This window comes from Plutella xylostella, chromosome 20 (assembly GCF_932276165.1).
Source record: "Plutella xylostella chromosome 20, ilPluXylo3.1, whole genome shotgun sequence".
Classification (NCBI taxonomy): domain Eukaryota; kingdom Metazoa; phylum Arthropoda; class Insecta; order Lepidoptera; family Plutellidae; genus Plutella; species Plutella xylostella.
Window position 1 is genome coordinate 5,654,165 of NC_064000.1, and position 25,432 is coordinate 5,679,596.

A 25,432-nucleotide genomic window follows, 5' to 3' on the forward strand; every position below is an offset into this window, starting at 1 on the left:
AAAGTTTCAACAGTCGTACTACGGCCATCGATCTGAACCCTTACTTAGTTTTCAAGAATTTAAGATTCACGCTCCTTTATTTGTAATTGATTGCTGTAGACAAAACGAAACATTAAAAAGTGGACCTGTTGACGTACGCATTGAATTGGAAAGTGAAAAAGAGCTACCTGATAATACATCTGCATATTGTTTCATACTAAATGATAGTATAATCGAATACAAACCACTTTCGAACATTGTAAAGAAAATATCATGAATAGTGATTGCCTTATTGTGGACATGCAAGGCTTTAAAGACTTGAGGAACCGATTCATTCTAAAGGAATTTGCTTTTGCAACTTCCGAACATACTCAGGTGTTTCTTTTGAAACCACCATTTACTTATAATGATTTGTATAGTGAAGAAAAAAAACAAGTTTCTTGGATTCAACGAAATCGAGGCATATATTGGAATGAAGGCTATATCGTATATGAAGAATTTAAAAAGTACATTAAACCTTTTTTAGAGAAACACCGGAACATTCTTGTTAAAGGATTAGAAAAGATTAGATGGATGGAGGAAATATGTAGTAATTGTAATATAATCGAACTAGGAGAAAAAGGGTGTCCAAATTTTACTACTTTATATAATTCATTTTTGAATAGTACTGTAAACTATAACTGTGCCTATCATAAAAAATATTGTGCTCTAAAAAATGTAATTTCTTTAAGGAAATGGTTTATAGAAAATAATATGATTGTTTTTTTTTAAAATGACTTTATACTATTTATTGTTTAACTAGATTTAAGGATTATGAAAAATAAAAGCAAAAATTATGTAATTTTGGTTTTTTATTTTATTAATTTTTAATAAGTTCATACACAAGTAAAGTACTTAGGTACCTAATATTTTATCATTTAAACATCAAGGTTAATTTCTTTCAATGCACAGTGCCATATGTAGTACAGTATGTGGTGCTCTAAATAAGTATGTAAGTAATTAAATATTTAGTTTATTATAACATAATCCCTAACAAAGCTCAAACATAATACAGATTTATTTACTATACGAACTTAATTTTAATAACATTTCAAATGCACAAAGGAATGTTCATTGTTCAACGACTATGTCCTGTACCTGAAAAAGGAAATACTAGATATTAATTTTTATACAGAATTTATAAGACACCTTAAAAATAAACAAAAGAAAGAATATTTACTATTGTAAATAGCTACTCACCTTATTTCACTCAAGATGCGTGCTGGTCAGCATTTTCTCCAAGTTTTGTTCCAATTTGATTTATTAATTTTACAGCAAACTCCAATATAGTATCGTAATCTTCATTTACCAAATATTGTGTTTTTATTACTGTTTTCACTTCAGCTATGTTTGATGTTTGTACAATTTTACATATTTCCATTTTCACTACATATTTAGGATTTCCAAGATTTTTGGTTGCAATATAATTCACTAGAGAAATCTGGAACAAAAACATAAATAAATTAAATAGGTATTAAGATATATGTAGAGAACATACTGTGTTACTGTAGTATAGATAACTGACTCACCTCATCTGAAGACATATTTTTCTGTTTGTTTTTCTACACAACCGCAAGGAAAGGAGAATATTAGCTTAATGATTATTTGGTCATGTAATGGAATGTGCATCACTAAGGAATTTATGTACACTGTTTCAATTGAAATATTACTAATGTGTGGGATTCTTAGAAATTACATTGACATCAGCAGATATCATGTTGAAACACTTTAATCTCAGCACAAAATTTATGTACGATTTAAATGTATTTTTTTATTAACTATCTACCTAATATTTTCTTATTCGTATATGTATAATAAGAAATATTCTTGATTTTTATCCTATTTTCCGTACGTTCCATACATCATCATGAACTCATGGTGTAAATTAAACACAATCATATTAAATATTAACTTTATTTATTATATTATAAGGTAAAAATAACTTTACCTTAGCTTTAACTTATACTACTTACTTATCTTATTGGTTAGTATTACATAGGTACCTACAATTGAAAACGTAAATAGCATTTAGTGAAATAATCAATACACAGTGTCACAAGTTCCATTTCCACAAGAGATAAACTATCAGCATAATAATATAAAACACTAGAAATATTTTCTATCGGTATATAACATTTTTCAAAAATACATTCAATCTTCAAAATAAATTTATATGCTTTTATGCGTTCATAGTGTAACATCTTAAGTCTCGCGTCTACACAGTGCGCAAACAATTTTAAAGCATCTACCAGTAAAATTACAAATTCATCTGAACAACGTTTATCACAGTGTAGAAAAGTATAAAAGGGAAAATTAAAATACTGTTTATTGTTACATAGTTGTTTCTCTTTAATTGATTTATAAATTTTTTGCCACTCAGAATAACACATAAATAATGATTCATTTTCATTTCGAAACTGAAGTTGTGGATAAAAATCAGCGTCTTCTGACAGACAAGTGATGATAGTAATACTATTTGGATGAACATAATGTGATATCAATATACCAGTCATTCTCGATAATTCAAATAATGGAATAATGTCCCCAAGACAATGTTGATATTTTATCTTTTAGAATAAATTTTTTATCATCATCATGGGACAACACAATTTTTTTTACTTCTTGAGTAAAAATTTGATGCTTCAATGATTTAAAAAGTATTTGTTTTTTTCGCAATTGTATTTTACCAAGCAAAACATTATTATAATCATTTAGACATAAATCTTTTACCACGCATTTCTTAGCGCCTTTTGCTTTCTTTATTTCAGCGTCCTCAGTCTTAATACAATACAGTTTCGAACGTAATCCAACAAATTCTGAAAGTATTTTTCCTCCTAGTTCATCTTTAAATAATCCAGGAACTTTTTTATTTAACTGTGGTACATTGTAAGTATTATCAATTGAATAATTACTGGTGTCAAAATATTCTAGAAAATTATATTTTACATCTGAATAAAAGTCGTCCGTTTTAATCGAGTAAAGAAGACTATCTGTATCGGTATAACACAATCTTAGTCTTTCACCGTAAAATGGTTTCAAAATAGAATAATGAAAAGTGTATAAATGACTTTTAGATATTTCCAACACCGAAAACCCAATATAAATTGGTTTATCTAATATAACTCTCTCTGGTTTCATTTGAACAGCTACAAAATTTTCTGTAAATATAGTGCAATTTTTAAAATTAGGTCTTGATATTAATCTATCCGCGGTGTAGTTTTTTTTTGTTTTATTGCAGTTATCCGACCATTTAGTAACTAACTTGATGTCAATTCTTCTTTCGGTATCTTCTAAAGTCTTTCCGAAAATGCTATTGTTAAGGAGCTTAAATAAATCTTGTTCAAAAGAAGATTTAGCTTTTTGTCTAAGATTAGTATTTAGATCCATATAGTCCTTAAGATATGCCCCTTGTTTAAATTTAATTACTTTATGGATTTTTTTCAGTACTAAACCATGTTTAATACAATTTTTCAAGTGTATGTAATGAATCACGTAATGAAATTTATCATATAAATTTGGAATTAATTTTTTTGACACTGAACCCGGTGGTGCAAACTTTTGTGCACAAAAGGGCAAATCATTGTGAGAGTCATGGAGATAATCTGGATATTCTAAATCAACCTCCAAAATATATCCATATGCGGCATCATCTGCTATATCTAATATGTTCAATCCATCTATTTCAAATTTACTTAACATTTTGAATCCTGAGTGAGGTAAACTTTGGCACATTGCATATCCGTATAGGTTATTACAATCAAGGTAAACTAAAAAGTTTGATGGAAGTTTTGGGTCATAACTATGTTGATACTTATTATTAGCTTTAGCGTGTCTGGTTGTACACAAACACACACCACCACGAATACCACTTTGAAGCATCCTAATAATTTCTAAGTCATGGATGAGCTCCAAATTAACTCGTGTTTTTAAAAGCATAGCGTCAAAACTATAGCTTGGTGAAGTCAAATAAAAAGCCGGATCTAACTTATAATTTTTTATACATGTTGTGCGAAAATTTTCAAAAACGTCTGCTAATAACAACACGTCTGTCTTTACATATAAATCTGTATATTCTCCTAAATTATTTATATTAAATGTGCAGCATATATTTTTTGCATGTTTATAGTCATCGATTGATAACGATGAATTGTTTAACTTATTGAAAAATAATTCTTGCGGTGGAAGTTTTGTCTCATCATAGGCTGACCACGTGGTCATATAATCGTAGGGATAGACACCTTTTCGTCTAAGAAGATTGAACTCGGATTTATTTTTACAAATTTGATTTAAATGCTTAAACTGTTCATCAGCTAAAGTGTTTGAAAGCTTGTCCAAACTAGAAGGCAAAAAGCTAAAGGAATCAACAAATCTCACAGCAATATTTTCTGAATCTGTCATTTGAAATATTTTAGTAAACGATATGTAGTTTTCCTTGTTTCTTGCTATAACCTTAATTTTACCTGGAATAGATCCCAAATGTCGTATAAACAAGTGGCTATCGTACCCAGACAGATTGTGAAAAAATACAGGAATAAATTTAGGGAGTTTGTAGCGCAAATTACAATACGAATGCGCTGCTCCTCTGTATTTACCTGTTAAGTGACAGTGATCCCTCACTCGGTCTTCTACTAACGGTTTCTCACATATACAGCATTGATGTGACGTATCAAAATTTAATTGATCCGTGTCAGTCATTACCAGTGCTATAGGTCTAGAGAGGACTTTATAAATTTCTGTTATATCATTTTGAAGAAAACTTATAAACATATCGACACAATCTTTACCGCGATAAAACATTAATTTATTGAAATTATTATCGTATGAACAAGTTATGTAATAAGAAAAAGCACTCGGTATATGCTTGTGAGTAATTTGTGTATGATTCGAATCTGGTATTGTTGAACACGGCTCCAACAAAGTTTCAAAATCAGCATAAATAACAAAAGGCATTTTTTGTAAGCGTTCGTAGTGCTTAAACTCGAGTATTGCGCCTTCAGTCGGCAGAACTGTCGCGACGCCTCCACAACTATGCAAGGTCAATCGTTCCTCGGAATCAAAACATATCAAACACTCATCGCAAAAGTAAACTTTTCCATGGTGTTTGGTTAATTGCGAACGTAAGAGTTTATTCAAATCTTTTATTAAACAATAATGTAACGTATTCTTATTTTCAAGCAATAAAAGATTTACGTGAACCGCTTGGCGGGCACTTGACTTGTATAGCGGGCCAACAACATTACATTTTTTTAACCCATAAACGTTGACACTAATTTTATTATTTTTTTCAAATAATTTTATGTCGGTAAAGCTGACTGGAAATGTCATTCCATGCGTATTTAGAACGGTACAAAAATGTGGATATGATTTTGTTCGGTTTGCGTTACATTTCGCCGGAAAAAGAGCTGCCATTATGCACCAAAGAAAACAAAAACTATCATTATTGTTCACATTGATGCAAGCTTTCTTACTTTTTATGCTTTTTGGTAGATCAATAAAGCCAGACGCACGAAGAGGAATATATTTATTAATATTTACCTCTAAATAAAGTGTATCAAGCAATGACCACCCACTATCGCGTTCCTGGAACTCGTCAACTTTTTTTAGAATTACGTCGCACATCTCATTGAATATAGTTTTGAAATCATAATTGCTGTGGATGCACCTATTTTCAGTGGCAAAAGACTTAACCTCGGAAGTATCATTTTTAGGTAGATAAAAATTTGCAAATAGTTCAAAGTTAATTTTAACACTTTGATGCGTAGCAAGAGCCGCATTCAATAGTCGCTGAACTTTACCAGCGATGACACGCAAAAACGGTGCCGGCATTACAGGGTGGCTTTCAGGAGCACACACCTGCGCTTGCGCACGCCCGGGGCGGGCTGCGGGCACGGGGGCGGGATGTTTGGTTCTGCGGGAATCGTACACTCGATACGAAGCAATTCGTGAACGAAATGCTGAATTAATTTTTTCTATACACTCCTCCGCTTCAACTCGGGTATTATTTTTATGAGCTATGCTTTTTAAGTGAGCTGAAAAGGCTTTACTTTTTACTAATTGTTCGCACACTGAGCAGAAAATATTTTTACTGGGGTTAACCATTGTTGAATAAGTAAATAATTAACACTTTACTTATTAAGTTATATTATATTTTATTATATATTTTCAGTAAGATAAAGTAGTTAAAAATAAGGTATTTGGTATACCGCTATAACCTAGTTAGGTGCCGGTTTCAGAAAGCCTAAATAAAGTTAATCATCGATAAAAAATATTAGGTATCTGTAAAATATGTAAGGTAAAATTTAATTAATATTTAAATTAAATAAATTAGCAACGAACAATATTTAATAATTTAAACATATTTTGTAGTTTTTATTTTTAAAGACGATTAACTTTAATTCGATTTTCTGAAACATATACTATCCAACTAAGATTTACTTCTTATTCGGATAGTATATTGGCTCCTGTGTAAATCGGGTCTTCGCAACCCGAATGAAATCAATTATGTTAGTCCATTCCGGACTATCATAATCGAATTGATACTTAAGACTGGTGTACGCTTTGGTCCACCGGTCCCGTGGGGATATGTTTTTAATATCGCGAACTTCGTAAACACGAAGTTCGCAGAACAGGCTTCCGTCTAATTTTGCGGTTCGCCGCAACGACCCATCCCCAACTTTTCGGGTTAAGCTGCTCTCCAGCTCTTGAATCGGGTTGTTCAGTGCCGCTGCAGCCTCCGCCTCGTCATCCGACCCACCGAACAGCGCCGCCACAGTTGCTTTGCGACGATTGTATGTCGCCAGGTCAATTTTTTGTTTGCCCTTATTGATTCTGTAAAGAATACAAAAGTAATATCATTACTTACAAGTCGTCAATTAGTGTATACAATAATAATATACTAAGTACCTACTTAGGTACTTAGGTACTTTGGAATATGTCTGTTACTCCATCACGCTAAACAATTGATCGGGTTCAGACAAAATTTGCACGAACGTGTTAACGCTCATAACATAAGTGATACATAATTTAATATAACAGAACGTTAATAAGTTTATCGGGATATGTACGGAAAACTTTTTATAGCTTGGGGACAACAGCTAGTATGTAAATCCTACTAGTACAGTGTGGCCTCGCTGAATTATTTATTTTGGACGTTGTACTGTTTTTAATTCATGTGTCGTAAGAATTAAATTTGACAGTGTCAATCCCATTTAGGGTGGCACCAAACAAATAAATAAGAATATGATTAGGTACTACTTTTACTGTTTATTATTTAGTAGAACAATTATTGTTCGTACTTACGCTGCTCTACTTTCGGAAGCGGATTCGGAAGCTTTAGTCTTCCGCTTCCTTGAGCCGGATGGAGTTGGGGCGGGAGCAGTAGACGTGCTCGGCGCGGCGCTCAGCGCTGCAGGCTTCACGGGACGACGCCGTGGCAGTTCTTCCTCGGAAGAATAAAATCCCTCACCGTCAGACCTGCAATAAAGAAGAGACATCGTGTTTACATTCAATCAAATCTTGAGTACTTATTGGTAGATCATAATAATAGGCTAACCACGTTAAAACCCGAAATTCAACGCTAAAAGTCTCAAAAACTTTTGAACTTCTTGACTTGAATAAAAATAAACGTACTAAAATTTGTTGACCGATGTGACAGACAGACAGCGGTTTCAAACAGATATCACCCACTTTTTGCGTCAATGGTAAAAATCAGAGATTATGAAAATATAACTTACGTACATTTTTTCTCGTAACTGGTAGGTAATGGAGAGGGAAGACGTCGAGCACCGATCACTGTGCACTTCACTGATGAAATATAATTTTTCTTTTGATTTCCGTCAAATTTAAATCAATCGATCGATATGATTATTTTCACTCACACAAAGAAAAGTTGATCATGTATACTGCAAGTTAGCATTTTACCAAAATTATGGGAAATGAAATGATGACTCTGATTAAGTTTCTTTTAAATTGTAATACGATATTTAGTCGACACTAGTAGTTCATTTGGATTTGCTTGTGATTGGATATAATTAATTTTATAAAATAATCATGTTTGTAATAAAAATGATGTACTTACCTATTTCTGATTATGTGCCAGTACAGTGTATTTGACCTATGGTAGCATAACGGATTAGCTCTATGCCTCTCATTCTAGAGGTTGTGGTTCGAATCCGGGCACACGCCCGAACCAAATTCAATCTTTTCAATTAATGAATTTAAGTTCACTGATAAAAAGTGGTACTACGGTGAAGGAAAACATCGTGAGGACACCTGCACAATGCAGTGCACATGTAGATCCTAGAGATGTGTACTCTAAGTACACATTCTAAAACTGCGATACTGCTCGCGACCTATCATTTGAGTATACAAATGTACACCGAAAAAACGGGTGGGTCGCTTGCGAGTCACCTCTGAGTACCCCTTCGGAGATTACTGTCCACAGCTTATAACATGCGTAATAGTTTATTTGAGATAAAACGAGGTATCTACTACTAGTATGATTTATCTCTTCTGAAATTGTACGATTCAAATTGCTGCATAAAAAACTTCGTTGTATTTCCGAAACAAGATTGTAATTCTGACCAGAATAGCACATCAACAAAATGCAAGCACTACATTATATTGCAATGCAGGGCAATGTTCCAGTCAGTGCGCTACTATGTGAAGCTATTATTATCATAATCCAGTTTATCTCTGTGTTAAAATACTTTTTACATTGATACAAAACTACTAGATGTATTTTTTATTTAGTCTAGGTAGTGAAATTGGTACCTTTCTCGTGAAGGTACATACTTTTCTCCCTGTTCCTAAAGTTTTGCTATGATTAGTTTAATATATAAATTCAAATAAAAATAAATAGCTTCTATACTGTTCAAATTAAGAATTAATGTAGAAATCTTTAATTTATATTTAAAAAATACAGGTTTATTGCATTGTTTTCATTTACCTTTAGAATAAAAAAATACTTACATAATATATTATCAATTAGCTTGCTATTTGACATCATACTATGACATATTGACATGTATGTAGGTTTTGTGTGTATCGTATTTTAAAGTAGATTATAAATATATTATAACAAAGTTTATCTTTTAGTGGAGCGAGTTCACTACAACCACCCACGAATACCACAGTGAAGTTGTTAATTAACATATGACCGCGATCCGCGACACGTCATGTGGTGACTCCTGAGGTCTGGCTTAGTTTGATAGTCTAAGCACCTCCCGAAAATCCCGAGGTCTGGCTTAGTTTGATGGTCTAAGCACCTCCCGAAACTCCTGAGGTCTGGCTTAGTTTGATAGTCTAAGCACCTCCCAAAAATCCCGAGGTCTGGCTTAGTTTGATAGTCTAAGCACCTCCCGAAAATCCCGAGGTCTGGCTTAGTTTGATAGTCTAAGCACCTCCCGAAACTCCTGAGGTCTGGCTTAGTTTGATAGTCTAACACCTCCCAAAAATCCCGAGGTCTGGCTTAGTTTGATAGTCTAAGCACCTCCCGAAACTCCTGAGGTCTGGCTTAGTTTGATAGTCTAAGCACCTCCCGAAAATCCTGAGGTCTGGTTTAGTTTGACAGTCTAAACACCTCCCGAAAATCCTGAGGTCTGGTTTAGTTTGATAGTCTAAGCACCTCCCAAATATCGGTAGGGGGTTTTTAGCCGGTAAGAGTCCGGCACTACCTGGGGTCTTCACTTCCCAGGTGTCCATGATGGATTTTCCCCCTACCTAAAAAAAATAAAAAAAAAAAAATGTGTGTTATGTGATGTGTGTTGCGGCGTGAATAAAAATTTATATCGGTGAGTAATTTTGGTATATTTTTAATACTAGCATCATCATGGTGCCCTATAACCATATATTTGCTGTTGGAAATAAGGCAGTAATGTTACCCAGTGTATTTAGTTATGTTAAATACAGAATGCTTGTTTATTAGTGGTCACCCCGTTGGCAGGTGAATGTACATAGTTCATACTTGTATAACTTTAATTATGGGAACCAACTCTGAAATCAGGAAAAATAAAAGAGCTGTTTCATAGTAAAGTTAAATACATATTCAAAGTAATGTAAAGTTAAAAGCACCCTGTATATGAATAAGATCATTTAGTAAGTCAACGGAAGAGACAATTATTAGATATCGAACGTAAAACCGATTGGGCATTCTGGATCACGGCGAGCGAAGCGAGCGAAGGAGCGAAGCGACTGAGAGTGATCTAGAATGCCCAATATTACACTACTCATATACTCGTATATCCGTAACAAGCATAACTTCAGTTTTTCATATTCCTATGTTATTAATTGAGTACCTTGTTTTCATTTCAATTTAATAGTTTCGTTTTGTTTTATGCACCGTGTATTCAAGTTATTTGTGCAATGTACTAAGATTGGTTCGTCAAGAAAGTAAATGTAATCTTTCGGAAGATTTTTCATTGTATGTCGTTTAAATATGGTTGCCCTACATGGCTGCTATTGTAGAGATTGTGTAAAGATGTTTGTGCTTATTTAAATTTGCCATTACTTTCAGGAATATTACTTCTATTATATTACTTATTCTTATAAATCTGGGTTGTAAATAGTTTAAAAACAGTTAGAATATGATGAACTGACTATAATAACAGGTACACTGTAGATCGCGTACGTAATAAATGCGTAAGTTTGTTCATTTGGCAGCGTGTGGCAGCGTTAAGATAAGTGCTACGATAACTTTGTTCTTAAAGTAATAATTAAAACCTAACGGCCATTTTGTTTGGTGGGCGTGTGGTCTTCTGTCATGCGCAATGAAGTTCACATATTGTAACCCCCGGTTCATTTACTTTCAGTGATTTTCAGGCACTCACCGGTATCATATCTTCGCTACATTTACCACCAAACAAAAATAAATACGCCTAATAAATAAATCTTTTTCTCTTCAAATATATTTTTAAAATGTTGTATAACTACCCAAAAGTGATTTTAAAGTTTATCCTAAACTATTATTTGATTCTTACGAGCATGCGTTATCCGCAATATATCTTACGTAATGTGAAAGTGTCTGTAGCTGGTGTTGGATTTCCATTATCAGGTATGAATATAAAACTTTTTGCTGTAAAACCAAATAAAACTCTGCTTACATGAATGTACTTTTTTGTGTGCAATAACGAGTATTTTATTATTTAGACTCTCCATTCTTTGTTTCAAACGATCAATATTTGGCGCCATTTTGTAAAACATGGAGGCGTCCAAAATGGCGCCGGCATGCGCACTATAAATCAACAGCCTTGTTGTTATTTTTGTAAATTTAGACAGATCGATGCAGCTGCGATACCTGCGCAGTGCAAGTGCGTAGATATCCATAAATCAAAACCTATCTAGACGCCCTAAGAGTTGACGGCGTGGGCAGTGCACCTTCAGCAAACCAAAATATTTTAGTTTGTTGCTCGTATCTGAGTAACAAAAGTGTTCTAAAAGTTTAAACTTATCGGAAGATTTTGCGAAATACGTGTTCAAAATGTGGAAAATGCGTTTCAAAATAATATTCTATCTCATCTGCATTAATAGGTGCATTAAAGTGTTGAAATATAGCATGCGGGGTAGGTACAACTATTTCTGTATACTTAATACAATACAATACAATACAATACAATCCTCTTTATTTGCACCAAAAAAACGGAATCAATACAAAATAAAACTTAAAAATAACAACAGTACAAAAAGGCGGCCTTATTGCTTATAGCAATCTCTACCAGACAAATTAATTTTTAAACCTTTGTGCATTATGTCTTCTACGACAATAATGCCCTTACATGGCACGAGTACCTACTTCTGAAGGACGACATCGGACGTCAATACGAATTTCTATGAATTCCCGGGATGGATCGATGGAGCTCCAGTGACGTGCGCGATAAATGTGCGTTAAGACTTAAGACATTACAAACGGACAATCATTCAACCTTTTATGGTGTGACAATCATCATCTGCCCGTATTCGTCGAATATTATGTCGTTTAGGCGGTTACTTTTACTATCTGATGCTACGCTCAATGAAAGCACATGCAACTAGTTGGCCATCAACAGGTGTTTTAAGAACCAACGATCTCTTTCCCTCCACCCAGAAAAGACAGAGAAGCCGACAGTCCCATCCCATCCCATTGAGAAAGCTCAAGAAGTCCATCTGCAGCGCGAGCAGTTAGATAAAAGGACCTGACATTATTTAATGGAGTTTCATTGGAACACCTCAATAACCAACCACATCTCTATCCACCTAGAAAAGACAGAGACGTTTGCTTCGCGTGCTGTCCAAGTGCTTTCACACAGGACCTGACATTAATTGAGTCACCTCTTTTGTCACACTGTATGTCCATCCTGCGGTGTCAAATCCTCGCCTCGGTTACTACCGAAGTATATTTAACTAACTACTACTACTCACTATACTTTTACAATGCTGTTTAACTTCACTGCTTATATTCTGGATTGGATTTGCATAAGGTATCAGGTATTAGTACCTATGGCCAAATAAAACTTTCCTTTTATAAATATAAGGTAGGTTAATAAGACACAAGCTTCATTGAAACCTCTTTGTCTCTCCATTCTTTGTTGCCAACGATCAATAATGGGCGCCATTTTGTAAAACATAGAGGCGTCCAAAATGGCGCCGTCATGCGCACTTTAAATCAATGGTCCTGTTGTTATTTTTGGAAATTCAGACAGATCGATGCAGCTGCGATACCTGCGCAGTGCAAGTGCGTAGATATCCATAAATCAAAACCTATCTAGACGCCCTAAGTGTTGACGGCGTGGGCAGTGCACCTTCAGCAAACCAAAATATTTTAGTTTGTTGGTCGTTCGTATCTGAGTAACAAAAGTGTTCTAAAAGTTTAAACTTATCGGATGCATATGTTCAAAATGTGGAAAATGCGTTTCAAAATAATATTCTATCTCATCTGCATTAATAGGTGCGTGAAAGTGTTGAAATATACATACCATGCGGGGTAGGTAATACTATTTATGTATCCTTTCATTAAATTTTAAAACTTCATTCGTATGTCTTCTCCGACTATAATGTTTTTACATGGCACTAGATGGATTCTCACCTCACGAGTACTTGTCATGAAGGACGACATCGGACTATCGGACGTCGGTACTGAAACCTAAGGATTCCCGGGCTGGATCGATGGAGCTCCTGTGATGGCTGTGATGTGCGCGACAAATGTAACGAAAGGGATCGCACCTTTTTCTTCCGTCAACCAGTAGACGAACGCCTGGTTGACAGAAAAAAGGCGATCCCTTTACCTTACGCTTGTGCTGAGACCCTAAGTGTGCGTTAAGACTTTATAAATGGACCACCATTCAACCTTCTACGGGGCGAAGGTCATCATCATCAAGTATTAGTACAATTTGAAGTCTTCTAAATTATCTACATATCTTAAATTATCTGAACGTCTTGATTTGATGAAAGCACATGCAACAAGTTGACCATCAACAGGTGCTTTAAAAACCTTCATCTTATCTTGTATTGCATGTTAGTGAATGTGTGTTTATTCTGACACCATAGCATTGGTAACCCGATCGTGACATTTAGTATCTCCATGGATGTTCTTAATAACCAACGATCTCTATCCCTCCATCCAGAAAATTCCTAGTAGGCAATAGTCCCATCCCTCTCTACAAGTCCATCTGCTGCGCGTGCTATAGGACATAAAGACCTGCTATTCTTTCGTACTTATGTATCTCTCCCGACGACCGAACGAATGGCGTAGTGGTTAGTGACCCTGACTACTGAGCCGATGGTCCCGGGTTCGATTCCCGGCTGGGGCAGATATTTGTTTAAACACAGATATTTGTTCTCGGGTCTTGGATGTGCCCGTAAAATGGCAATAGGCCCGCCCCCTATTACATTGGGACTAACATAACACTCTGGCGAAAAGTGGGTGCAGCAATGCACCTCTGCCTACCCCGCAAGGGAGTACATTAGTACAAGGCGTGAGTGCGTGTGTGTGTTGTGTATCTCTCCATTTCCATCCAGAAAATACAGAGTAGCCGACGTTGTAGCAGAGTCCCCCCGTCTCGCTGGAAGTCCGCCTGCTGCGCGTGCTATCGTACGAATCTGCCATTAATCGTTTCATCTCTTTCCCTCCACCCAGAAAAGACAAAGAAGCCGACAGTCCAGGCCGTCTTCGCTGGAATCACGCTGCATGTGCTATTGCTATCGTAAATACCTACGAACCTGACATTAATATAGTCCTCTCTTTCCCTCCCTGTAGAAAAGACAGAGAAGCCGACAGTGCCCTCAGTCTCGCTGGAAGTCCGCCTTCTCCGCGTGTTGTCGGACATGCAGTTACAGCTGCCGGCGCGCGGCGCGGCGCTGCTGCCCGGGCTCGGCGACGTGGACGCGGACATCGTCACCAGCGCGCTGCACAAGTTCGCCACGCAGAAGCTTATCACGTGAGTTTATAGCAGTAATATCTAAAAACAAGATGGCGGATGGTTCGTGCGTCATTGATTTTCAAGATGATGACGGACGCACGCTTTGTAGAATGAATATGGCGCACATTTTATATTACGTGAGTTTTAAGCAGTAAGTAATATCTAGAGACAAGATGGTGGCTGTTGGAAATGTTATTGATTTTCAAGATGGCGGGGCGGACGCACGCTTTGTAGATTCAAGAGGCGTTTTACAGGAACAAAGCTATATTAATGTACCAAGTATGTTCAGGAGGTTTTTTTAAATGTATTTTGAGGTAAGTTTAAGTAACTTTGATACGCATAACGTTCGTGCCTCTGTTACATTGGGAAAAAGCAGGCTTGTCGCCCCTTCGGGCGAGTGCCTTTTAATATTATTATAACTATGTTATTTTCTACTATACTAAACAACAACCCGGATCAAACATACAAGAGGCGCCGTCACCGGATACGGTGTGGAGGACATGATGATGATGATGATTTTCCAACAAGGCCTGCAGCTTCTCCCTCAACCCCCTCGCTGTTTCCAGGATCCGTGAGCGTCCGGAACGCTGACCTTACTGAACTACATTTAAGGGTGAGGCCACACGAGCGTAATTTTGTGAGTTTTGCGCGGCAGAAAAGTGTGCGCGGGGACGGGGGGCGGGGAAGTTACTCGCTCACCCTAAAATCCACCATCCCTTATCACATGAGACATCATAAATTGAACAAGACCAACAGCTTCTCCCTCCCGGACCCTCGCTGATACTGGTGGAAGCGCGAGGGGCGTTGCCACCAGTATCCGCGAGCGTCCGGAGGGCTCGTCCGACCTGGGCCTCGAGGTGCTGGACTTCACAAATTGAACAAGACCTGCAGCTTATCCCTCAACCCTGGCGTTGTCTTCAGGATCCGCGAGCTTCCGGAACGCTGACCTTACTGAACTGCATTTCACATCCACCATCCCTTGTCACAAGGAACTTCATAAATCGAACACGACCATTCGCTTCTCTGCCAACCCTCGCGTTTTCTCCCTCAACCCTGGCGTTGTCTCCAGGATCCGCGAGCGTCCCGAAGGCTCGTCGGAGTGCTCAGCGCGGAGTCGGGGCGTCCCCTGACCTTAGTGAACTGCATTTAACTTCCTGAAGCTGCGTACAGACCGGCCCAACGAACGCCCAACGAACGCCCAGCGAAGCCCGTTCGTTGGCGTTCGTTGGGCCGGTCTGTACGCAGCTTGAGACACAGAGACAAAAAAAAAACAACTTTGTGTTTTCGGCGGCTGCCAACTGCTGCTTTGTCTGAACCCTGTCGTGGGTCTCCCCTATTTGTCATCATATGTGGCATCGGGGTCTCTAGACCATCCCATGTCTCCATACCACTTCTCCCTCAACCCTGGCGTTGTCTCCAGGATCCGCGAGCGTCCCGAGGGCTCGTCGGAGCTGGGCGTGGAGGTGCTGAGCGCGGAGTCGGGGCGACTGGCGGCCGTGCTGGCGGCGCTGCTGGAGGAGCAGGCGCAGGCTGCTGGCGGTGGGAAGAGGAAGGGTATGTGACGTCAGAGAGGACTTAGCGTGTGCCGGGTATACACTGGTACAATAAGTCCCGTATATATCTATAATAAGATCTTAACGAGAAAACTCCTTTAGCTAGAAACAGACGTTTGAATGTGCGTGTGTGTTATGTATATGCCAAGGAAGCTGCAGATGGGATTTCATGGTTGGATTGGAATGAGCAAATGACAATGGGCGTTTTGGGACCTATGTCCAATAAAGATGAGTCATACATCGTTGGATAGCTCTTTTCAAGTGAGCAAAAAAATGTTATGACGACAAATCCATATAATTTGTCCATTTTGAAATATATTCGTCGGAAGGAAGTATTTTTCTATGGAATTGCACTCTATCTCCTGATGACAGTTAGGGTGTAATACACGTAAACACGTATTATTAAAATAGGAGAAATTACTTTCAACTGCTTGTACTTACTGAGATAATAAACAAAAATAATATTATAATGAATAATTATCATTTTGTTATAAAAAATAAAAATTAATGTGAAAAAATAACAAAAACATTAAAGTTACAGAAATAAAATATAAAAAACTTTCAAGGTACGATTATTCTAATTGGACAGTAAATCAGGACTAGCGCTTCCGTTGTTCATATTCTGCAAAAAATACCTTTTCAACTACGTATCACTCATTTCTATTGGTGATGGTCCCAGCTTCCATACATTTGTGCCCAGTCTCTTTTATGCTTGGCAAGTGCTTTGATTGAGACTGTTTGATTAGAAGCGCAAGAGAGATTTGTTTGTCATGTGATATGAGGGCGATACCGAAATGATCGGGAATAGAAAAAAGTACAAAGATATCATAATATTATTTACTTTTATTGTTTTTCAAAGTAGTCTCCGTGACATTCAATGCACTTTTTCATTCGATTAAACAAATCATTGAAACAGTAATTCCAGTCTGAAGTGGATACTGTCAAAACAGCTGATTTGTAAGCTTCGACCGCCTCTTCTGGGCCGCTAAACCGTTGACCACGTAGCATATCTTTAATTCTTGGGAATGTAAAATAATCATTGGGGCTCAGATCAGGGCTATACGGAGGATGGTCCATCAACTCCACGTTTTCCATATTTAAAAACGTTCTTGTTTTGCGAGCGGTATGAGAGCTTGCATTATCGTGGTGAAGGATTATACGACGATTCGGGTTAGTTTTACGAAGTTCTCTTACGACTTCCGGCAAACAAACTGTTGTGTACCAATCAGCAGTAACCGTCCTTTGTTCTTGTAATGGAATCGTAGCCACATGGCCAGTTTTCGATACAAACGAAGCGACCATTTTTTTCGACACGCTGCGTGAGCGAATAACTTTTGTTGGCTTGACCTCACCTTCGAAGACCCAAACTGCCGATTGATGTTTTCTTTCGGGCTCATATGAATAAATCCACGATTCATCACCAGAGACGATATTGTAGACAGCATTTGAACTGCCTCCATTGAACCGTTGCAGAGCAGATCGACACCAATTAACACGAGCCGACTTTTGTTCCTCGGTCAAACGGTGGGGCACCCAGCGCGAAACTAACTTCTTGACACCCAGTTCTTCATGTAAAATGGTTTGAATGGCTGTCATACCAATGCTGAGAGAAGCCCGAATCTGCTCGTATGTCACATGTCTATCTTCTTTTATTAACTGGCGTACAGCATCGATGTTATCTTGTGTTACCGCTGTTTTTGGCCGACCAGTAGAAGGGACTGTGGTAAGAGAGGAACGTCCACGGCGAAACTCAGAATACCAACGATATATAGTCGTTTTACTTGGTGCTTCAAGTTTATAAATAGAAACAAGCTCGGCGAGACATTGTTCTTGAGATAAACCTCGACGAAAGTTGTGAAAAATTATTGCACGGAAATGTTCCCGCGTAATAAAGCTCCATTTTTTACACCGACTTGTCAAATTGAAATGGTCAATACTCTTTTATTTTTTACTTTTTTTAAAATTCGAAAATGGAATTATGTTTGAAATAAAAAACCGGCCAAGTGCGAGTCGGGCTCGCGCACAAAGGGTTCCGTAGTTAAATCAACCTATCTCAAAAACTATAAGAGATACTTTGATCAAACCAAAAATCGTTGAAAGAGTTAATTAGCATGCATCACCTCAATTTTTTTTAGAATTTTATACCCCGTAGTTATAAAAATAGAGGGGGGGGGGACATACTTTTTACGACTTTGAGAGCTGATATCTCAAAAACCGTTCACTTTAAGAAAAATGTTTTTTAGAAAACTTTATATCATTTTAAAAGACCTTTCCATTGATACCCCACACGGGTATGTACATCGAAAAAAAAATTTCATCCCTCAGTTACATGTATGGGGGGCCCCACCCCCAATTCTTTTTTTTACTATTTAGTGTCATATTTTTGTACAACACACATATTCACATATTCCCATCAAATTTCATCACTGTAGTACTTATAGTTTCCGAGTAAATCGGCTGTGACAGACGGACAGACGGACAGACGGACAGACGGGCATGACGAAACTATAAGGGTTCCGTTTTTGCCATTTTGGCTACGGAACCCTAAAAACACTACATTTGATACACCAAAAAGGTTTCACTCTAATTTATTCCTAAGTATTCTATTCCCGATCTTTTCGGTGTAGCCCTCGTATGTGTGAACGGACGTGAGGGCCCATCTTGGTGGCTTAATTAATTTTAGTGACTAGTGGTATTCTCGTTTTGATTATTAGGTACCTACACTAGAAATTATGTATCTTGACTTGAATATTTGTCAAAGTCAAGTAAAAGACAAGATAAATGATTCGTAGTGTACACTGCTCATGTTTAAATAGTCGAAGGTTTAAACCTCAATACACACCTGAATTTGCTCAATTAGTTCATAAGTTTTGTATTTATAAGTCTCCTATACTACTTGTAATCCATTGAAGAAGGTTATTTAATTAAATTTTATCAAAAAATTTACACTGAGTAAGTATCGTAACCTAACTCGGTCGACTCTAGACATAAGCGTTCTCTCATGAAGTGTTGCACTTGTAATAATCTCTGTCCGCATTTTTCTTAAATATTATAGTGACCTGCCCTATAATATTTTATACCAAATTCTTATTATGTGTAATAACGATTTCTCGTAGTGTATATGTATATGGCCACCATAAGGATTTTATTGTGAACACATTGTTAATCAATATATTTTATAGGTGACGATGTAGTAGAAGAAGCCCCAGGGGCAAAAGTCTCTAAAGCTACCACAGAGGACAAGAAAGCAGCAAAAGGTGATACAGACATTATGGTAAGAGATTTCAGATTATAATCTTCGTAACAAAAGGCCAAACCATGAAATTATGAATAAATTTAAATACCTATTCATTTGCTGTACGTCAAAGCTATAAATTCTCCATAACAAAAGGATCCAAACTTCCAGACCATGAATTATGAATAAATGTAAATAATTGTATGTTGTACATCACTGGCAGCATCTATGCTATCTATATCTGTGGTTGTGCCCTTGCCTTTTGACTCGAGCTTATTATGCAAGTGATTGAAAACGCAAAGCTAATTCCAGATGTCGCCACTGTCGAGTAGACCCGCTTGTCCAGTTCTAATTGATTGGTTCAGTCGCCTTTTTTCTCCGTATCAAAGTAATTGGTCAGAACCTGAAAGGCATACTCAATTGTGCTGCCAAAGTTTCACTTGGTTTTCTTCCCCACTGGCCATAGCATACAGGCCCTTATTCCCTCCACCTCAGATTCCATTTTTCCCTGCAGTCCTTACTGGCGATGCCCTCGAGCCGTGAGAAGGCTGTGAAGCGAGTGGGTGAAGAAATCATGGACCTGCTCAGCAAGCCCACGGCCAAGGAGAAGTCACTGGCTGACAAGTTCAAGAGTCAGGGAGGTTAGTGCCATTAGTTTAAGACAGTGACCTGTTGTGTCGCTAGAGTCAATGTGGATTAGTTTTTATCTAGGATCCTCCACATATCCGACTTCTTCTGACAAAGTGTCATCGCGCTACGCTAGCAGTATACGGCTTTTCCACTTAGTGGCATTTATGCACACCTACCGGCTGCTTACGGCAAACGTGAATAGCTGAATCCCTAATCAGTCAGACTCCTAGCACCCGCATAAGCTATTTGAGTTTTGAGTGCCAGGAATCCAAACTCCTTCACTCAAAACCCACCCCTATTCCCAGGAGCGCAAGTCATGGAGTTCTGCCCGCACGGCACCCGCTCAGAATGCGTGCGTGCGTTCAACACCAACAAACAGACCCCAGAAGAAGGGAAAGAGAATGAGGGAACCTACAGCTGCAAGAAGCTGCACTTCAAGAAGATCATCCAGAGCCACACGGACGAGACGCTTGGGGACTGCTCGTTTCTGAACACGTGCTTCCATATGGACACTTGCAAGTGAGTTAGGGTTGGAATGGCTTTTGTTTTAAGGACTTATTCTTTTGTTTGAGTTGGGTTTTCTTGTTAAGATTACGCTCGATCGGTCCCAATTGCTGGCAATGCCTTGGCTTGGAGATTTTTAGTTGCGGGCCTAGCATTATTATATCTAGCTACATAGATTAATTAAGTGTTACTTTTAGATACGTGCACTATGAAGTGGACAACACGGACCCAAACGCCAATGCAAGTAAAACCTGCGAAGTGCCGCAGAAGAGCTCACAAAATGGTGAGTTTATCTAGAGAGAGATTTCCGTTATGTGACATTAATTATCTACCTACCATAACTTATTACATCCACTTTTTGGTCAACATTTCTCCCTTACTCTAGCTGAAAGTGATGAAACAGATGACAGAAGATTTATGTAGCTTACAGACTTAAAACCTTATGTTTTCATAACCTAATTTATACGAGACTACATGAATCAATATGATTTCAATTTTCATGGGGCTACTCTCTGGTATTCGCTTCCATGTATTTTTTTCCGTCTACGGCATAGCGTAATGGAGGGTGTTAAAGTATGTTGGCTGTGTTGCAATGGAAGTGATCTTTACAGGTTCAACTGTGGTAGCGAAGGATCCAAGCGGTGTACTGACTCTGACGCCGCCGCAGTGGCTGCAGTGCGACCTCAGATATCTAGACATGACATTCTTGGGTAAGGATATTATTTCAAGCTTGCTTTGACCTCTCTGAAGTTGTTGTTGACCAGTCCAGCGGACTGGTGGATATTCCACGCTACGTTTGCTTGTCACTAATGTCCACTAAAAAAAAACTACCCTCATAGTGATGGATTCCTCGATACACATTCCAGCCCACTGCCACGATAGCCGGCTTTTTAGGCCCAATATCTAGCATACACTGCATAAATTAAATTGATTATAATCAAAATGCCTCTATCGATAGGACTTAGTCACCACGCTAGTCACATGTCGCTCAGTCCACAAAAACAAAACAGCTTTGCAACAAGCATCCTTTCCCACCGTCCGCTCAAAACAGAGGAGACTTCAACTTATTTGCACGGCGTCCCACAGGCAAATTCTCCGTGATAATGGCGGACCCGCCGTGGGACATCCACATGGAGCTCCCGTACGGCACCATGTCGGACGACGAGATGCGCTGCCTCGGCGTGCCGCAGCTGCAGGACGCCGGCCTCATCTTCCTGTGGGTCACCGGCAGGTCAGTGCTTAGGACATAGACTAAGACCTAGGAGATGATGCTAGGGGTTTTGGGAGTCAATTGGCCTCTAATGCGTCTGCAACGAAAGAACGCGACGCTGTTTTTTGCGCGCTATGCTGCAAGGACGCGCTCTAAATCCTTACTTATCATTCTTCCAGCATAAATAAAACGGCGGCCATTTTGTTTTTCTTTCATGACAGGTACCATGTGTAACTAACTAAGCAATGGAGCTACAAAATAGCCCATTTTACTACCAATACCATACAGTTTTCATGCATCGTGTCACCAGAGTGCATGTTGATTCTATGGTTTTGGTTGTAAATTTGGCTCTACGGTGGGTTTTTTGCGTCAGCTATTGAGCTCAATAAAGCTTTGGATTTCTCTGTTAGGGTTTAGGGATCATACTTTGTGTAGATTATATAGCTTTCTCCGTAAATCAAGCTCTACAGTAGCTTCACCAGCTATGGAGTCAGGTGAACACATAGACAGTAAGTGGTCTGGACACATCTATAGATAGTAGGTGGTCGGGGCTACAGGTGGCTCGCCCGTGGACTCCACATGGAGCTCCCGTACGGCACCATGTCGGACGACGAGATGCGCTGCCTCGGCGTGCCGCAGCTGCAGGACGCCGGCCTCATCTTCCTGTGGGTCACCGGCAGGTAATATGGACTCTTTTGTCACGCCACAGAGCAATGGATTTCTTATGGGTCGCCTGGATTAGGCCACATAATGCGTGTAGATGAGGTGTTTGGCAGATGAGCTCCATAAAACTTCGTCCTCTTGGTCTCCATTGTTTCATATAAGAATAAAAAATGATAGATTAATGAACGAATAATAAGGCAGCGCCGAGCCGCATAGCATGCAGCTTTGTAGCGTCAGTCACTATAAACTCCGTAGAGAGCCTGAATATCCTCAGACAAGATTATAAATTCTTTAGAGCCTTCTAGAATATTTTTTACAAGTAACCTTACAATTCGGTAAGTATCAGCTCTCAAACGATCTAACACACCCTTAACCCCCACAGGGCGATGGAGCTCGGGCGCGAGTGCCTCAAGCTGTGGGGCTACCAGCGCGTGGACGAGCTGATCTGGGTGAAGACGAACCAGCTGCAGCGCATCATCCGCACCGGCCGCACCGGCCACTGGCTCAACCACGGCAAAGAGCACTGTCTGGTCAGTAGAATTGCAGCTACACTTTATTTGCCGAATATTCTAGGTACAATTGGTGCCAGCGACGGTGACGAGACTTGTCTCCGAGGTAGTCTGGAAGAAATTACTCTTAGTAATAAGGCCACTAATTGCATCGTCTACGTTGTGGATTTCCTTTTGTAATTTCTGTGTTTGTGTGCAATAAAGTATTATCTATCTATGGAGGGGCTGCATTTGTCAGAGATTATTAATTGCGTTCGCTCGACCTCATCGCTACTGCGGATACAAGTAATCTAATTGCGTTTACCTAAGATCAGAACGTCAGGACTCCTACTCCTACTTCATTCTATAACACATCTCCTTGCAATTTAAAATTCGGCCAATCTCACTGAGATCCATGCTTCTTATATTCTAAAGCCTCATTTCCATCACCCAGGTGGGCATGAAGGGCAACCCCGAGAACCTGAACCGCGGGCTGGACTGTGACGTCATCGTGGCCGAGGTGCGCGCCACCAGCCACAAGCCCGACGAGATCTACGGCATAATCGGTGAGTTGCAGTTCGAATCAAATCAAATCAAAATAAGTGTGTTTGTCAACTACAGCACTTTATGTGTATTGGGCTCATACATCTATTATGGATAGATATGATAGCACAAATGCACCCATTTCTATGAAAACCACGCGTGCCGAAATTTGTGTATCCATAGTTTTGCGTTTACACGTTTCTGCGCTCTATATCTCTAGTAGTCTAGATCATCATTCCCTTGCATTGTAGCAAGTTTTGTGAGCCAATCTATACCTCATTGGCTGGCATTTGTTATTTGTTAAAATCTTAAAATTCATATTTTTTGCAGAGAGGCTGAGTCCAGGCACAAGGAAGATAGAACTGTTCGGAAGACCACACAACGTTCAACCTAATTGGTAAGTTTTTATACATATTGCGAAATATTCCCGAATTCACTAGCGTCCGACAACTCTATCTTTGCAACACAAACCAGTGGGCGCTGTGGCCTTAATTGACCACAATGGTTGAGTAGAGTTGGGTCTCTTTTAATGCTTTGGACAATAACACCATGACTTTTTTTGTTCCTTTTTTATACTAACTTGTATTGATTGTCCCATGCTTAATCACTTCAGGGAAACCATATTTTACCAGTTTTAATGTCTCTATAGCATTTACGCCAATTTACCAAGCCAGCCTGTTTATTCAATATATTTTAGACGTGGGGCTATACTCTACCACTTGTATTATTAGCATATAGCCTAGTACACACACGGCTTCAATCAGCATTCCCTCTCCAGGATAACTCTAGGCAACCAAGTGGACGGCGTCAGGTTGGTGGACCCAGACCTGATAGCGGCCTTCAAGAAACGCTACCCCGATGGCAACTGCATGGCGCCTCCCCCCTCAGACGCCGGCCTGGCCTGAATGACGAGACGAGTGTAATAAGTGTAACTATATAATGGCTGACTGACAAGAAGAGACGTGTGTAATAAGTGTAATTATGGATTTACTAAACGACCAGGGTTGTCGCGTACGGACCCATTATCGACGTCAATAAATAGATTTCATCAATCACAGTCATGGTGAATCGCGATATAGTGACGTTTATCTACGTCGATAGCGGGACCGTGAAGCGGAAATAGCTGAGCCGTGCGTAATAAGTGTAATTATGGATTTGTTACAAGGTTTAGGGTGCTTTTCCACCAGAGATGTGCTATGCTACGATGCTATGGATGCGTTTGATATCCACCAATCATATTAATTGGTGCACATAGCTTAGCACTGGTGGAAACGGATTCAACTAAGATATGTTTTTTGTATGGAATGATGCGTGCTATGGATGTGTGCTATGGATGCGTGCTATGGATATGTGCTATGGACCATCGCGAGTGGTGTAGCTATGTATGTGCAGAGCAGACCTACAGTATGCCGCCGCACCCGTCGTTTCCCTACTATCGATACATAGCATAGCTCGAGATGCGCATCTTTCTCGCACAGCTACTTTGCGGCGGCGCATCTTCGTAGCGCATCTTCCTCGCACAGCTACCTAGCGTAGTATTGGTGGAAACGGTCACATATTTTCGTAGCGTAGATATCACATCTTCGCAGCATAGCTGCATAGCACATCTCTGGTGGAAAAGCACCCTTATGATGATGATGTTCGTGATAATATGTATAAATAGGGTGTGTAAAGATTGTTTTATAAGCGGGTAATTTAGATTGACAACAACTTTTAAACAACTTTTCTTGAAACATTAATAGAACCTTAGTAAATGGATCTTTAGGTAAAAGCGCCATATCCTCGAATTTTATAATTTTGACTGATTTATCAGATCCTGATTTTTTTACCCTTTGTTCTAAACCTCGGCCATATTTTACAAGCTACAATATGTTGTTTGTACTCAAAAAGTATTAATTGTAGGTACAGTAAGGTGCAGAGAAACCTGACCCCCTTCAGAAACATTGTTACTATGAGAGAAGGGTCAGGTTTTTCTGCACCTGACCGTACTAACTTACTTACAGTCCTGTTACTCCCCTGTGGAGCTTAGGGCTACAGACTTAAATTTATTGTATTATAAATATTATGTATAATCAAATCACGACAGAAGGAGCGGGGGTGCTGTAAGTACAATAAATATTTCTGGTACGAATTATAAATATGGAAAAATGGACATTCTATTTTGATAGGCATAAAATAGTACTGTAATTTATAATATT

General features: G+C 38.7%; 2 protein-coding genes across 2 annotated transcripts in view; one reads left to right on the top strand and one right to left on the bottom strand.

Moving 5' to 3' along the window:
* The window catches only part of LOC105384679 (N6-adenosine-methyltransferase subunit METTL3), a 33,620-nt gene extending 9,220 nt beyond the window's left edge, over positions 1 to 24,400 (top strand). Inside the window, exons 2-14 of the mRNA XM_048628151.1 lie at positions 14,246 to 14,426; positions 15,829 to 15,962; positions 19,144 to 19,235; positions 19,711 to 19,837; positions 20,132 to 20,345; positions 20,528 to 20,613; positions 20,942 to 21,040; positions 21,417 to 21,460; positions 22,120 to 22,220; positions 22,586 to 22,733; positions 23,146 to 23,257; positions 23,565 to 23,631; positions 24,013 to 24,400. Of these exons, the coding sequence (XP_048484108.1) occupies positions 14,314 to 14,426; positions 15,829 to 15,962; positions 19,144 to 19,235; positions 19,711 to 19,837; positions 20,132 to 20,345; positions 20,528 to 20,613; positions 20,942 to 21,040; positions 21,417 to 21,460; positions 22,120 to 22,220; positions 22,586 to 22,733; positions 23,146 to 23,257; positions 23,565 to 23,631; positions 24,013 to 24,139 (1,464 nt within the window). The 5' untranslated portion in view covers positions 14,246 to 14,313 and the 3' untranslated portion in view covers positions 24,140 to 24,400. The remainder of the gene's footprint in view (positions 1 to 14,245; positions 14,427 to 15,828; positions 15,963 to 19,143; positions 19,236 to 19,710; positions 19,838 to 20,131; positions 20,346 to 20,527; positions 20,614 to 20,941; positions 21,041 to 21,416; positions 21,461 to 22,119; positions 22,221 to 22,585; positions 22,734 to 23,145; positions 23,258 to 23,564; positions 23,632 to 24,012) is intronic.
* LOC105382880 lies at positions 1,917 to 7,814 on the bottom strand. Its single transcript, XM_048628152.1, has 3 exons — positions 7,756 to 7,814; positions 7,318 to 7,491; positions 1,917 to 6,846 (listed from the first exon to the last, which is right to left on the bottom strand). Coding segments are annotated over exons 1-3 (573 nt in total). The 5' UTR covers positions 7,758 to 7,814; the 3' UTR covers positions 1,917 to 6,449.
* Positions 24,401 to 25,432: the final 1,032 nt, after the last annotated feature.